General features: G+C 40.5%; 1 protein-coding gene across 2 annotated transcripts in view; it reads left to right on the forward strand.

The window, feature by feature from the left end:
- DCC (DCC netrin 1 receptor) overlaps nt 1-16,829 on the forward strand; it is a 928,337-nt gene that overhangs the window by 888,987 nt on the left and 22,521 nt on the right. For both annotated transcript variants that reach the window (XM_037902678.2, XM_043547198.1), the window contains exon 27: nt 5,817-6,029. In XM_037902678.2, the coding sequence (XP_037758606.1) occupies nt 5,817-6,029 (213 nt within the window). The remainder of the gene's footprint in view (nt 1-5,816; nt 6,030-16,829) is intronic.

The raw sequence follows: 16,829 nt of genomic DNA on the forward strand, positions 1-16,829 counted from the left end.
GTCATATGCAGCTCAGAGGGTCAGTAAGTTTGGCCACCCCTGGCATAGAAGGAAAGGTTAAAAAAAAACCTGGCATGTTTAGCCTTGAGAAAAGAAGACCTGATAGTCTTAAAATATATTAAGGTTATAAAGAAGACTGTGATCATTTGTTTTCCATGTCCACTGAAGATAGGACATGAAATAATGGACTTAATCTGCATCGAGGGAGATTTAGGTTAGTTATTAGTACAAACTTTCAAGCTATAAGGATAGTTAGTTAAGCAATGGAATAGACTTCCAAGGGAGGTTGTGGAATTCCTGTCATTTGAGGTTTTTAAGAATAGGTTAGACAAACACCAGTCAGGGATGGTCTTGCCTCAGCATAGGGGGCTGGAATATATGAGCTTTTGAAGTCTCTTACAGACCTATGTTTCTATGATTCTATTAGTCTATATGCAAATGCAAGAGAAAATCAAAATATACAGAATCATGGAATATCATAGAATCATAGAATATCAGGGTTGGAAGGGACCTCAGGAGGTCATGTAGTCCAACCCCCTGTTCAAAGCAGGACCAAGAATGCTAAGTCTGTGTTAAGTCTATCACATGCCTCTTGTTCCTCTAGTAGACAGTTCATTCCTTTTGGAATCCAGAAAAACATGACAGCAGCAGAGGATTTAAAGAAGTAAATAAATCTTCCACATTGTAAATGGAGCTTACCTAGACATAAAAGTACTACTGTTAGGGCCTAGAAATCGGTGGAAGCCCCTAGAAATCGGTGGAAGGCCCTCCTATTGGTTTCATTGGGGTTTGGATCAGGTGCCAAGGTACAGCAAATTTTTTTTTACCTTGTCAAAGCTCTTAACTTCAGCAGTGAGAACAGTTGGGACCCACTACAATGATTTTCATATTCAGGGTTGTCTGAGAGCCTAGCTTCCATGAAAATCTTATTTTTTAACTACAATATCTGTTCAAGTAATCAGAATTCTTCTGGAATTAGACATCCATGCTGAGTTTCATAAGGACAAATGTCTAGCTTCTAAGTGGGAAATTGAGGTAACTGGATCATGTGGTACCAGCAATGGACTCATCTTCATCCATTATTTAAACAAACTTTCAGAGCTTCCATCTTCCATTCCCTCAGGAACCTGAACTAACTGTGAATTGATGGCTCTCATTAGTTTTTCAAGCATGTACGTTTTATTGTTTTAAAACTCCCTTCTCAAATACTAGACATCTTCCTCAGACAACTTACTTTCAATATTTACAGCCCAAGTTTAACCTTCTAATTTTTATGGAATCCTTGCCTTCAATTGTAGATGGAGTGCTCAACCCCATCAAGTTTTTTGTATAATAAAAGTTATTGTAGTCTTCAGATTTTACAACTGTGCTTCCCTTCCAATATCCATCACCATCTTTCATTTCTAGCCCACTTGGATTTATACAAAAACTTTCTCAGGAGCTATATCTAATGCCCATTAATCTAATGTTAAAAATATCACTCTCTACACTGCTGATGCCAGCTGATCAAGTTTTTCTCTCTGAGACCATAAACTCAGAAGATATCAGGCAGGTCAGTGGAGGTTAGCAATATGTGCCTGTTCTCTCCTGTCTGTGCATGCGAGCCAGCAGACTCCAAAAAGAAGTGGATTTGAAGGACATGATAGCCTTGGGCACAGTAGAAGAAGCAGGCTGTTCCTAATATCATGAAAGAAAATGTGAGGCCAAGAGCAGGAGAAAGAGACAAAAGGCTGGATTTTTTTCCTTTAAGCACAGCTGTGAGCGAGGAGTCACCCTCAAAGACCTTGCTACTGAGACACATACCTTTGAGTCACGATTCTCCAGTTTCTTCTTGGCCAGCAGGTAGCAGAGATGGAGCCAACATTCCACCTATTCTCTGCCCCTACTATTTCCCAGCCTGCTCCCACAGCACTACTTTACCTCTGTGCACCAAGTCAGAAATTTAAAGGGTGTTTTTACTCTCCTGCACTGGCATGTGGTCCAAGTCAAATCCTAGTCCAAAGAGAACAGTCAGGAAAGAAGAGTAGAAAGGGTGCACATAGCAAGGGAGTGGAAGGAAAGAAGAGTGGAGATGCCAGGCAGTGGCATCATTATGCAGAGAGCACTGAAGGTGAGGACAAGGAAACTTCACTACAATCCAAGTAAACTTTTACAAACTACAAATGGTTGTGACCTTGGTCTCATCCTGTAGTTAGTCTCCTCTGCCTGGAGTTCAAAATTGCTGGAGAGGTCTGCAATATTGCATCGGGAACAGATAACAGGATTCTGGAACAAAAACCCTCATTTCCATTTTTCAAAATAATTTTGCCACCTAGTAGATTGTAATTACTTATATACATTGACATTCATTATTATAAAGTGCCTTGAGATTTGTCTTGGCTCTGTAATTACGTTATTTCTACAATGAGTTCTGGATTTTGAAAGCAACCAGATCCTCTAGAGTATTTTCATTCCCAGTATAACAACTAGATCTGATATCTAAGTGTCAGGAAGATTGTTTTCTATAGGAGAAGGATGAGCTGTTTGGGGTCTTGATTGTTTGTTTGTTTTTGCTTTCTGGGCTCCTGCCACAAGATTAACTGTTGAGCTATGAGCCATTCTAGCTGGGACAGATATTAAGGAGTTTTTACCTGAATCAAGACTGGACAAATCCAGTTTGCTCAAAATAAAGACATCCCTCCTCTGATTACACTTTGTTAACTTGTTTTCACCCTTTCACTGCTCTGTTTGCAAGTAAAGTTAAGATTTTTAGTCATTTAGGGAAGCTCTTGGCCTACTTACTAATGGACAAACCCTGCTCTAGTGAGATTCCTCGGTGCAGTGGAGCAGGATTTGGGAAATCCTCAGGAAACACAGCAGAGCCCAGGGCTGCAGGGCCTCTATGAATTTTCCTAGGATGTAGGATCTGGAATGGGATGGTTGAGACACTGTGCAGATCAATTTCCCATATTCTCACCATGGAGTAGCGTTATGAGCTAGTGCATAAGAACATAAGAATGGTCATACTGGATCAGACCAAAGGTCCATCTAGTCCAGTATCCTGTCTTCCAAGAGTGGCCGATGCCAGGTGCCCTAGAGGGAATGAACAGAATAGGCAATCACCAAGTGATCCATCTCCTGCTGCCCACTCCCAGCCTCTGGCAAACAGAGGCTAGTGACACCATCAATGCCCATCCTGGCTAATAGCCATTGATGGACCTATCCTCCATGAATTTATCTAGTTGTTTTTTGAACCCTGTCATAGTCTTGGCCTTCACAACGTCATCTGGCAAAGAGTTCCACAGGTTGGCTGTGCATTGTGTGGAAGTGGCCACCACCTTGTGGCAGGGGAGAGGGAATTCCTGGGCATCTTTCTGTTTAGTATACTATACCCATAACCATGGCATAGCCAGCCAACGTTTGTTCCTCACAGTCTTATTGTCCCATGGATAACTCTAGCTAGTTGGGCCTGTCATGGTAGATAGGGGTGGCTAGGATTTACTTCTTCGAGACTTTTACTACTTCAAAATTAAAATTCTTCTCTCAAGAACAAAATAATCTATTCCCTTCACCCTCATATTTTTGATTAATCTATTGGCAGAGCAACTTCATTTGGACGGTGTGGTACCCTTGAAGAATGTCCTGCGGTACAGTAATGGCTTTCTGATGGTGCAGTATTGCATCTCTATATAAAATAGCAAAGACCAGCACACTCGATGACTTAGAGACAGCACTAGACGGAGCACTCAAACTTTTTACGGAATGCAGATAACTTTGTAAAATGAAATACCCAGGGTGAAATCCTGGGTCCATTGAAGTGAATGACAAAACTTCCATTGACTTGAATGGGGTCAGGATTTCATACCCAGTCTCCACACAGATTAAGTGACATCTGATCTTACTCCCTCCTTTCCATTTTCTATGCCTCCATCCCTCCATATACAGACGCAACGAGATACCTCTTCCTCCAAGTTGCTCAACTCCTGGGTTTTATCTTCTGGATAAACAAACAAACCATAACCACTAAGATCCCTTTATGGTCTGTTAGACTGGGGTGATATGATCAGGTTTTCAACCCTTCCACTATGCTCCCTGCTCAACTGGACCCCACCTTCTTCATGTTTTTCCTCCATACCACATGATCCACTTGCAGGCTCAATCCGAGAAGGAAATAATTTAACATAGCTCTTGCCCTAAAGAGATCTGTAGCCAAGAAATGAATGGGCATGGAATCTGAACTACCCTTTGCCCCACAGGTGATCCAGTAAAACTACTGACATGAGCAGTATGGGGAAACTTGAACCATGCCATTGCTTGTGCTGTACTTGTTCTGTGCATAGCATTTTATATATCATGTGCTGGGTACTATCATGAGAGAACTCCATGTTTCAAAAACAAAACTGGCTCTTTATTAATAGAACTATTTACAGAGGTTCTGAAACTGCAGCTAGCTTTCCAGCTACATGTACACAGACTGACTTCCTTTGCCCCCTCCTGACTCTTCCCTCCTGCAACCTGTGCTCCTCCTTCCAAGTTCCATGCTGGTTGCTGCAAATAGGCAAACAATTTTAGATTCCAGGACTCTTAATCCAACACCTTTCATGAGAACTCAACTCACGTGAAATTTTTCAGTTTAAAAAAAAAATGAACCCAGAGCATTTATCACTTTCAAACATGGCCCATGACTGTGCAAATAAAGTGGTTTACAGCAGTGCTTCTCAAGCTATCTGATGTGGGGGACCAGCAATTTTTTTTCCAATGTGCGAGCAGACCGGCAGCCGATGGCTCGCGGACCGGCACCGGCCCACGGACCACCACTTTGAGTAGCACTGGTTTACAGTATTAATACAAATGTCCTTAACATGTTCAGAAGCTTTGGCACTGTCACATAGCATCTCTTTTATCCTGACACTGTTCTTTGAAAACATCACTGAGCAGCTTCTCTGTAGTTCCATTTGCAATATGTGCATATTCTCAGTAACAGACCATGCTGTTGCTCAGTGACCATGATGAAAATGCCTAAACAGTTGTAATTACCAGTCTGGATACAAAGCAGACAAAAAAAGAAATTATTTCATCCACTGAAATGTTTTCCTTTTCGTTCATTTTTCTTTCACATTACTTTAGTCAAGTTTGTAACTCTGTTCTGGCATAGAAAGTTCACGAGAGAGGTAATTTTTGAGAGCCTTTTATAAGAAACACTCTAGAACATAGAGTAACCTTGATTTATGTTTGAAGGTTGACATGGTGTGTTTAAATCACAGAAAAATTGACTTTGAGTAAAGGATAATAAAACAGCAACTGACTGCTTTGGCACAGTGAATATTACGCTGTTTCAAGGAAAAATGATGTTGGTATTTCGTTAAATAGAAATTAAGTCCCTTCTTTGTCTTCAACTCTCATTAGCTGTGGCTATAACAATAATATAGGGCAGAATGTAATGAGTTCCAGCAACTGGGATTTGTGTCACTATCCATATGATATACTTACGATTTTGTTTGATTTTTAGAATTTAAAGGCACCTAGATCCAATAGTGATGGGAACTTAAGAAGTTTGTATACAAATAAAATACACAGAGGGAGCTAAAAATGTCATTTTCTGTACTTTATGTGAAGGAAGATTTATTGCAGCACTCTGGCACATGGCTGCTTTTAGGAATGTCTTGTTTCTAATTCATCTATTCATATCTTTTGAAAAAAAAATGTTTACATATATCTTACAGCTCCTCAAAGGTTAAAGGCTGGCACTTCCCTTTCTTTGGGAAATGATCACAAAAGTAAGAAATAGGATTTGGAAAAATATCTTAATAATAGTTCATTTTATTATTCCCTTACAGCGGTGAGTGAAGGGCCAGTCCCACAACAGCCATCCATGCTGCCACAGACACAGCCTGAACATGCCAGCAATGAGGACGCCCCAAGCAGAACGATTCCCACAGCCTGTGTCCGGCCTACGCACCCTCTCCGCAGCTTTGCCAACCCCTTGCTACCTCCACCAATGAGTGCAATAGAACCGAAAGTCCCTTATACACCACTTTTGTCTCAAACAGGTAATAATTCAGGAAAGAATGACTGGTATTATTTATTAGCCACCAAGGTGCAGTATTCTAGTTGAGACTGGATGCAGGGATTATCTGTCTAAGGTACTTATCTGACCTCTGCCCTCAGAATAGTTTGTGAGCACCTCATAATTTTAAGTTAGTTATCTTCACAATACCCACGTGAGGCAGCGAAGTGCTGTTTTCCCCATTTTGATGGTGGGGAACTGAGACACATAGAAATAAGGGCCAGATATTCAAAGGTATTTATGTGCCTAAAGATCCAGATAGGCACATTGTGAGATTTTCACAAGCCCACAGGAACCTAGGTAGGTGCTTTTGAAAAAATCCCAGTAGGTACTTACCTGCATCTTTAGGAGCTTAAATACCTATATAGCCCTGGCTCTAAGTGACTTGCCAAAGGCCATGCAGGAAATCTGTGGGCAGATTAGGGATTTGAACCCAGATATTCCAAGACCTAGACACTGGACCATCCTTCCTCTTTCTGCAGTAGGGCTTTGATTTTTGTTCTGCTTATTTTCCATAGACTGCCATCATTTTATTTTTTGCATTTAATTTGTACTGCGCCGGCACCCGGCATGGATGTGCAAGGAAAGCGAAGGACACAAAGACCTTCCCTCCTGCTGCAGAACCCCAGATAGAAGCCAGCCACAGCTGCGGTCCTTGTGTTCTCCTAAATACAGAGATTGTTCTCAACACTCCCTGGAGGGCTACGCACCTCAAAGGAGAGTGGGAGGAGCAGCAGTGGAGAGGAGCACATGCTGTACTCTAAGGGATGAGCCTCACACTCATTTGCACTAAAGTTTCTTTACATCATTCTGGCCATTGGAGGGGGCCTTGAAGTGAGCATAAATGTCCTTAATGCCCACTTAAGTGCTCCAAAGTGGCGTAAAGTGGGGGCCTGAGTGTAAATGCAAATCAGGCCTCCAGTGCCTTTCAGAGGTGCCCCTTGGAACAAAGCAGCTCTTCTCTGCCAGCAACCTGGGCTAGATCCTAATAGGCACAATCTGGCTATAAATTGTAATGTCCATGTACTGCGCCTTCTATCTATACACACCACTCCCAGTCACATCATTGACATCAGTGATGGTTGTGCCTGCGGGCTGAGGCGGTTTGTAGAACTGAAACTAAGTGACATCCTGGTGAGAATTGTAGAATTAAAGGTCAACCCTTACCTATATTTTGACTTTCTTAAAAGTTGCAGTCCTCTACATTTAAAATTCCTCATCCTCTACAGGGAAGCTCCATTAAATACAGTTAAGTTCTCACTTGAAAGAAAAAGACATGCTTTAACTGTCAGAAATAAAATATAGACTGTCCTGTATCTTAAAAAAGTTTCTTTAAGTTCTTGTAGAATGAAAAAAGAATTCAGACAATTTTATGATAATATTCCAGCATTTCATTAGGATTTTCTGGAATGGGAATTCAGAATAAGGCAATAGTTTAAAATTAGAGTTAACTAATAAGGGAGGAGAATTAAATAAATCAGGAGCCAAATGAATAAGTTGGTCTTATTTCAAATTTCATATTTGCTACAATAAATTAAACCAATGCCAAATCCTTGGCTCCTGTTTCAAGGTTTACTTTCTTGATAATGAAAGGATTATGTATATTTGCCAGAAAAACTGTCTGGAATGCAGTCCTGACAGCAAACTCTTTAAAAATAAAAAATAAATTTGCAGGGAATGGAAAGAAATAGAAAACAGTTACACGAAAAAAACACTAGGAGATGAGAATGATGCTAGTAAGACCCTTCTTTAAATTCCTGCGTTGCCTCTCTGCACCATGGGTCCAGGTGCAGAGAGGTAAGGGGCCAGGAGTCCTCACTACTAGAGTTGAACAAATACCTGATTTTTTTGTTCTCTTGGCAGTTCTGAAAAATAGGAGTGGAAAAATCAGTTCGGATCAAACCAAATCCAGAAATGCCAAAAAACGCTGACAAATTGAAAAATTCTGTTTTGGGTCAAACAAAAGTTTGACCTGAAACATTTTGTTTCCAGTCATTTTAAAAGGACTAGATACACAAAGTGGTTGGAGGAGGAGAAGATGGTGGTGGACCTCCCTAGAGCTTGTGTCCCAGTGATTAAGGTGCTTTCCTGGGATTGGGAGAGCCAGGTTTGAATCCCTGCTCTGGAGCAGGCATTTGAACCCAGGCTTCATCCCATTCCAGGCTATAGGGATGGCTTTGTCTCAGCCTCTCCTTTCGAAGCTCCTCCACTTTGTGTTAAGTACTTGAATAGTCATTTGGCCAGAGAGAAGGAGAATCACTACAGAGTTATTAGGTTGGTGTTTAGGACACTCACTCAGGTGAGGGAGACTCAAGTTTAAATCCCTGCTCCAATGATTATTTATAGGAAGAGGAACAGCTTCAAAAGGAGAGACTGAGTGCGCCCCTATCCCAAAATAATCTATGGCCTGGTTCAAATTTACAAATAGTTCCATGTTGACTGAAACTGCATTTTTCGGCAAATACACCATGTGCCAAAAAAATTGACCTGATCTACCAACTATCCTGCGTCATAAGCAAGTGGGGAAAGAGTAGAATCTTAGGTCCATTCTCCACAATGCACCATCTCCACATTGGAGCTGTCATGGGGAAGGTAGTTGTTTGCTGCTAGTATGGACTATGGAGCAGAGAGAGGGAATTGCGCTTTTCTAAAGAGATTCCTTTCTTGGGATGCTGCTAGGATAGCACAACTACACACCACCCCATATTTCACCCCTCTTCTATATTGTATTAAATGCAATAAAATTAGAAGAGTTTTATAACATAAGCCTTACTATATATATATATATATATATATATATATATATATAAAATATGAGCCCAATATCCTAGAATCCTTACATGAATAATTCTTATGAGTTGTGCTTTTGAAGTCAATAGCGTTATCTGGTAAATAAGGACTACCTGTGTGAATAACGTTTGCAGGATGGGAACTAAAAAATATTGATAATTCACACTGTGCAATTTGGTGGGTTGCTCAATTTGGCAGAATTACCTGCAGTTCAGAAATTTCAGCTCTGCTGAATTCTGTTCTATATTCAGATGTTGCTGTCTGAACATAGTGTTCTTGCCACACAGCATATGTTACCTAACTGTAAGTGATTACAGGACTACCAAAAAAGCACCATGTTTCTACTTTGAACACCTGCTATCCATCACCAGGTATTTCAATTTTTGACAGCAGACAGAAGCAGAGAAACCCTACAATGTTGGAAAGTCTTTGTTTTTTGGCCAACTCTTACAACTGAACTATATTTTTATATGTGTTAGGGTCTGTTCATCCTTATGTAATACCACAAGTTTACCTAAGGCCAAATCCTACTGACCTTATCATGTGAATAAGCCTACTTACTTCAGTAGAACTACTTGGCAATCAGGTGTTTGCACTTAATCTTCGTGATTTGGTGGTGGGGGGAAGTAAAGGCATGTTAGCCATCCCCATATAAAGTTCAGTGATCACCATTAAAATAGCTGTTTGTGAGTAATTATGTTACCTCAGAATTTGCTGTGTTCCCTACGCTGTATAAGGCTGTGTTGTTAATTAGACAAAAGTTAACATTAATTGTGACCACTGGATCCACATTTCCAGAGGAGGTGGCTGCCATGTACCAGAGCCACTGCGGAGACACACTGGCTTATTTGTGGGTAGTCCCTGATAATTGTATGGAGGTCAGAGGATCACCACATCCCTCGGCCCGCGCCGCTTCCCACCGCCCCCATTGACCTGAAACAGCGAACCGCGGGCAGTGGGAGCTGCGATTGGCTGAACCTGCAGACGCTGCAGGTAAACAAACCAGCCCGGTCCACCAGGGGCTTTCCCTAAGGTTGCCGATCCCTGACTTAGAGCAAGGAAAATGTTTATTACTTTAAGTGAGTGTCATGGAAAACATCACTCTCTCATTTCTCAAACACATGTTGGGCAAGTGTCTTATCCCGTCAAAAATAACAATGATGGAAACTTCCTATTTAAATGAACTGGGATGAAGCCAACAGGGTTCTATAGAAATATAACAGGGTTCTACAGGAATTGATCTAAAAACCTATAGACAAAGATTTTTTCAAAAGTGGATCCCTAAAATTAGGAGCCTATATCAATATATGCAGGCACCTAAATAAGCAGCCTGATTCTTAAAGATTCTGACTATGCAGCAGATCTAAACTGATCTCAGTGGAAGCTTGTGTATGTTAGCACTTTTGAAAATCAGACCATTTATTCATATGCGTAAATGTGGATTTAGGGGACTAACTTCAAGCCCCTGTTTTTGAAAATCATGGCCACAGAATTTAAGGGCCAAATGTCACTGTCATTTAAGTCAATGGGAGTCTTTTTGTTGACACCCCCACTCCCAGTGGGCACTGAAACAAGCCCTAATAGAAGATCTTTTCTACAGGCATTTTAGCCAACCAAAATCAGCTCAGTCTGGTGGTTGCTGTGTCTGCCACTTTTCTTCCTTTATGAAGATTTCAAAGAAAGAACCAGAAAAACAAGAGAGAAAACTGAAAAAACAAAAACAAAAATCACACCCACAGAAATGAGAGGTAAAATCAACAACAATGGATTTAATATACCTTAATTAATCATGTGCCATAGTAATCTCACACATACAGAAGTGTTATAATTAGCTATTAACATCTATAAACTAGTACATACAAACCTGTAGAAAGATTAACATCATTTATTCAGTTCTATAGTATTTTACCATAAGGGAATCAATAAATTACTTAAAAGGCCACAACCCTGTTTTTCAGGTCATACATGCAACATACCCCAAAGCTGAAATTTACTCCTTTTTACTTGAGGCCATTGAGTTTGCTCTCTGCTTTAAGCTGGCCCATTTCATAGATATTTTATAGTAGATCACACCGTTTCATCACCGCTTTATGATACACTGGTTCAGATTCTTAACACTAAATCTGAAGACATGAGAGCCACTGCACAATCTTTCCTTTCCACACTCCACTGTGGCTGCGGTCATTTCTCCCTGCAAATCATGGACATAGACATTTAAGCGATTTGACTTAGTCCCCTTTCAGGTTAAATAGAAAATGCTTGATGGAGTGTTGAGCTTATTGCATGATGGATCTGACATAAATTCTACAAATGGCCAGGAAAGGAGTGGGTTTTTTTTTTAAATTCCTGACAAGTGGAAATTCCTTTTAACTGTTGAAATGATCCGCTGCACTTTAAATGAACCTGGATTAGCAGGCCATTTGTCTTCTGTAGCTGGAAGTGTGCTGTAAGCAGGATAGAAAATGTGACCTCTTAAGTAGAGCCTTGTATACTGTATCACAGGTTTATAACTTTAGCCCTTGTATTTTTTTTGCAGTTGTAAAAGTGCTGTACTCTATTGCCACTTTCCTTTTTTCTGCATAATATGTATATACAGAAGTAATAATTCCCATCTTTTCAATCTTCCATGGACCAATATGCCAGGGGAAATGACAGAACTAAAAAGTACATCATTGTACAGAAAAATTGAGTTTGATATTGTTTTCTTCCTTACACACTGTAAGGTGTGATTTAAACTGGATATGATCCGGAAGTTGTAGGGGAGGGTTGCACAGAATGTGGACTGATTTATGTTCTCTGGCTCGTCAGGACATCATGTATTCTTGGCATAACTTTTTTTTTTTTTTTGCAAGAAGTAGTCGAGCATGCATGCCTATAAATATAAAAAAGTAATAAATTATGGCAGCACATTAGTACAAGTCCCTACCAGTGCCTGGTTATAGCCACCCATTAACTGTCTTTGTTAGACGTTACCGCAGCATACCTGCCTAAGGAAATCAGCTCAGTCTGGTGGTTGCTGAGTCTGCCACTTTTCTTCCTCTGTATGAAGATTTCAAAGAAAGAACCAGAAAAACAAGAGAGAAAACTGAAAAAACAAAAACAAAAATCACACCCACAGAAATGAGAGGTAAAATCAATATGAAACAATGGATTTAATATAACTTAATTAATCCTGTGCCATAGCAATCTCACACATACATAAAGGCCTCTTTGGCCAGAGAAGACATAATTACAGGCTATATCTACACTATGAGTTAGGGTGTGATTCCCTGCTTGCGTACACACACTTGTGCTACCTCTTATCAGCCTAGCATGAGTATAATACTACAGTGCAGCCAACCTAGTACAGGCAGTGGCCTCATGGCAAACCCGCCTGACACCAGTGGGGACATTCTCAGCACAGCTCACCTGTGCTTCCGCTGCCCCTCCATGTGCTGCTGTGGCTACATTGTTATTTATACTTGCACTCGTGTGATGAGAGCTAGCAGAAATACATGTGCATAACAAGGGGAATCGCTCCCCTAGCTCATCGGGTAGTTGTAGCCTAAGAAGTTGCTGTTGTGTTTGGAAAAATGACTGTAAAAAGTGACACCATCTTATTCAACAGATCTGCTCCCTGTCATGTATTTCTTGTACACAGTAGGTTGCAGGGCTGCTACTAGCAAATCAGGCTTCTGTACCAGATATGGGCTGGCTACAGAGCTACGCACCAGATATGTTCAGGATCAGACCCTTTAATGTTCTGCCACATATTGTTAGATTGAGATTCACTTACTCGGCAGGTCGGTCTAACATCTTTATTAAGGCAAGACACTCAGCAAGTAGTGATCACTTACAAGTGGAAAGTTCATCGGGATGATCTCATCACAGTCACGTCCAGCACAGGACAGTACAGTTTTGACCTCCCTTTTTTACACAAATTTATTTATAACTTTTTGTTATCTTCTCTTATACATATGTATTAATCTCACATTTCCCTGTTAACTCTCCTCCCCCGTCAGTACAGAGTTAGTGTTAGTTTAAACTGGTCTTTTCTAGTTTTTTAGTTACTTTATCTTTTCTTTTTCTCACAAACTTGATTATTCTGTAATTTCTCACACAAGTGCAGTTCTACTTATGCGTACGCTGTTAAATGTTATCAGAACAGACTCTTAACACTCACAGCAGGCTTCTATCAGACTCTACCCATACCTTCACTCCCAACACTGTTCCTATGTCTCTCTCTTTTATCTCTCTTTCCCTGACTCTTTCCCTTCTCAGACCACCAACTTTCCTCCAACTCCACCCCATCCATTGCTTGTCTGAAACTTTGCATCGTTTGCACACAGAGGCGCACGTATTTTCCATGACAGAGCTGCTGAGATGAAAAATTGGTTAAATTCAATACTACTGGTATCAGTTGGTACTGTACGTTATTATATATAATCTGATGTTCACGATTTATCATCAGTCCATTTTTAGGTCCTGCTTGTGTTTCTAGGCATGGTTCATCATCTTGATTCAATTCTGGAGTAGGAGGCATTGTTACTCCAGTACGTTCACGAGTGGTACTCTGCCAGTCCTTAATCACATTCAGAGAGCAGGTCAAGTCTCAGGCCATGTCTACACTACTACTTATGTCGGCAAAACTGATGTCATTCGGGGGTGTGAAAAAACACACGCCAGAGTGACGTAAGTTTTGCCAGCATAAGTGGTAGTGTGCACAGCGCTATGTCAGCGGGAGAGCTTTTCCTGCCGACATAGCTACTGCTGCTCGTTGGGAGTGGTTTAATTACGTCGACAGGAAAGCTCTCTCCTGTTGGCAGAGGGCAGCTACACCAGAGATCTTACAGCAGCGCAGCTGCATCGGTACAGCTGTGTCGCTCTAAGTGTAGACATGGCCTTAGTCATTTTCCTGGCTTGGTAGGCGAACTCATGGGCGACAGTTCAGTGATCTACTAAAATAACCGTAATGTTTCCTGCAAGTGTTAACTGCACTCCATTTAAACACACCACACCCTGTAGGTCCCCCAGTCCATATTCCTGCTCCTGGGAGTTGCTTTTGCTGTAGGATCCTCCACCTTGGTTGCAATCCACTTTGTACCAGAACACTTCGGCTTTCCGACATGATTACCCGAGAACCATAAGGGTAGGGTGGCAGTCTCCACTTCGTTCACTGTCACCACCTTGTTCTTCTACGGCATCACCAATTCCACAGACCCTGTTAAACACCTAAAAGAGAAAATAAATACAGGCTGAGGTTACCTTAAATAAGATCTGCTTTGCACAGTGCCACCAAATAGCTAAACAGTATCATACAGGTTAGCATTCCATTATACTTTTGTGTGTTTAGAATCATAGCTGCTTAATATAGCAACAGACAAACAAAAGGCTGCTATTGTTTTGCTTTTGTTGGCACTGCAGAACCAACAAAGCTATGAGAGAGCAAGCTTGATTCTCCTGGGGCACGGACTCTCATTTTGTTCTGTGTTTGTACCACACCTAGGGCCACGGGTTCCTGGTCCAGAACTAGGCTTCCTTCACACTACTACTATATGAATGATAATAATAATAATAATTAGTAGCTGTTAACTGCTAATTGTGTTCCAAGGGCAAGGGCAACTCTTTAATTGTAAGCAAAGCAAATCTGATCAGGAAGTAATTGGGGGAGACTATAAATCTAACACCCTGTGGAGCAGAACTGTACTTAACCACAAAGCAGAGAGGTGTAATCAAGTGATGGAACAGGGGCATTTATTCACATGAATCCAACTGACACTAATTAATTAACTGTGCTCAAATAAATTGGTTAGTCTCTAAGGTGCCACAAGTACTCCTTTTTTTTTTTAGATAAATCTGTGTGCTTTTTTAGAAATTTACCCCTCAGAGTCAATATTTCCCATTGCTAATGGAAAATTTAAATAAAATCCTATTGTCGTTTTATACATAGTTCTAACTCCCACCAATTCACCTAATAGTTTTTAAAGAGAGCCTTCAGCTTCTTTGCATAAAAACTATGAGAACTGTGGTTCTTCTAGTTCCAGTTCTTCATCTTTTAATGTTGGCTGGAAATGGCAGTTTTAGATTCTTCTCTTGATAGATTATCTAGAATACAGAGTAACAGATGTCTTGAGAATGCAGCAAACACTGGTAGAGCAGGAGTATGTTAGAAACTTTCTTTGGTAAACTAATGGCATATTCATAGCCTTTTGGTGCTGGAATCCTAAATTAATTCACATTAGCATCAGATAAAAAAACACAACTTTTGAAGTCAAAGACTGTTGTCATTTATGTTCAAAATCCCCCCCCCCCATATACCCTGTCCCCCTCCCCTTCCCTAAAAACCCTTTCAAACTTTTTGGCTCCCATGTCATTTTATTAAATCAGGCTTCCTCCATTCAACTCGGATACTTCAGTGATGAAGGATCACAGGGGTTTAATCATGCATGTTAATGAGACATCTGGCCACAGTCCAGCAAAACACTTTAAGCCCCTGCTTAATTTTAACTACTGAATAGCACTATTGACTATACTGGAATTACTTAAGGTTTTAAAATTTAGCATGTGCTTAAGTGCTTTGCAGGATCAAGCCCCTATAGAAATAAATTGATTGATTACACGTTTTGTAGTTTATTTTTTTTGTAATGGTTTTCTGGAGACTCACTACATCTTCTCTAAAAAACTCTCTTTGAAAATGTTGGGTGTTTTTCCAAAAGATCCACTACAAATCCATAAAAAGACTGCATGGATGGCTTATTTACCACCTGGTTTTCAGGTTGTGACCAGGGTCTGGGGGCACACTCAGATTGCTTAATGAGAGCAAACTGCAAAGAATGGGGTGGCAGGTGATCTCCAAAACTGGTGGTTATTTCTGATAATTAGATTCACCAATCCAGCAACCAAACAGCTTCTACAATACCTTGCTGGTTACCCAGAAGCCAAAAACACAGCTCCCTTAAAGCAGCCCAGCCTTAGGCCTCCACCCCAGACACCCAAGTCAAATATGATGGGGATTACTGAAAATCTTATTCATCGAAAATAAAGTTCTGCCAGTCCCAAAGGATCAGACACATTACCCACCAGGTCAATGGATATTTCAGATCTTATCCAAATACATGCTTACAGCCAATTCTTATTAACTAAACTAAAACTTATTAAAAAAGAAAAGGAGAGAGAGTATTGGTTAAAAGATCATTATGCATACAGATATGAGTAAAGTTTTTAGGTCCGTTTCATAGTAGAGATGGTGAGCTTTTGAGTTGCAAAAAGTTCTTTTCAGAATCAAAAAGAAAAGGAGTACTTGTGGCACCTTAGAGACTAACCAATTTATTTGAGCATAAGCTTTCATGAGCTACAGCTCACTTCATCGGATGCATACTGTGGAAAGTATAGAAGATCTTTTTATACATACAAAGCATGAAAAAATACCTCCCCCCACCCCACTCTCCTGCTGGCAATAGCTTATCTAAAGTGATCACTCTCCTTACAATGTGTATGATAATCAAGTTGGGCCATTTCCAGCACAAATCCAGGTTTTCTCACCCCCCCCCCCACACAAACCCACTCTCCTGCTGATAATAGCAGGTGCCACAAGTACTCCTTTTCTTTTTGCGAATACAGACTAACACGGCTGTTACTCTGAAACTTTTCAGAATCAGTTCATCAGGTTATAGTCCAAAATAGGCAAACCATGTCCAATATCAGGGTGATCCAGACTGGAGCTCAGTCTTGAGGAGACTTAAATTCTCCTGACAAAGCTTAAGTAGATCTCAGATACAGGATCAGGGCCCTAGAATACTTTTATAGATCTCTGGTAGGCTATGATAGTCTCTTGACAGCAGATATTCATTGGGTGAAGAATAGTGGCTTTGAAGTAAAACCTTTTATATCCTATGTATACAAGGTAATTAGTTGCATTCATCGGCATAAGGTAATTATCCATTAAGCAGTTCATAGACAGTTGAGTGCAAATTTCAAAGAGAAACATAGACAGTGATATTATTACACCCAAATT

This window comes from Chelonia mydas, chromosome 5 (genome assembly GCF_015237465.2).
Source record: "Chelonia mydas isolate rCheMyd1 chromosome 5, rCheMyd1.pri.v2, whole genome shotgun sequence".
Taxonomy (NCBI): Eukaryota; Metazoa; Chordata; order Testudines; family Cheloniidae; genus Chelonia; species Chelonia mydas.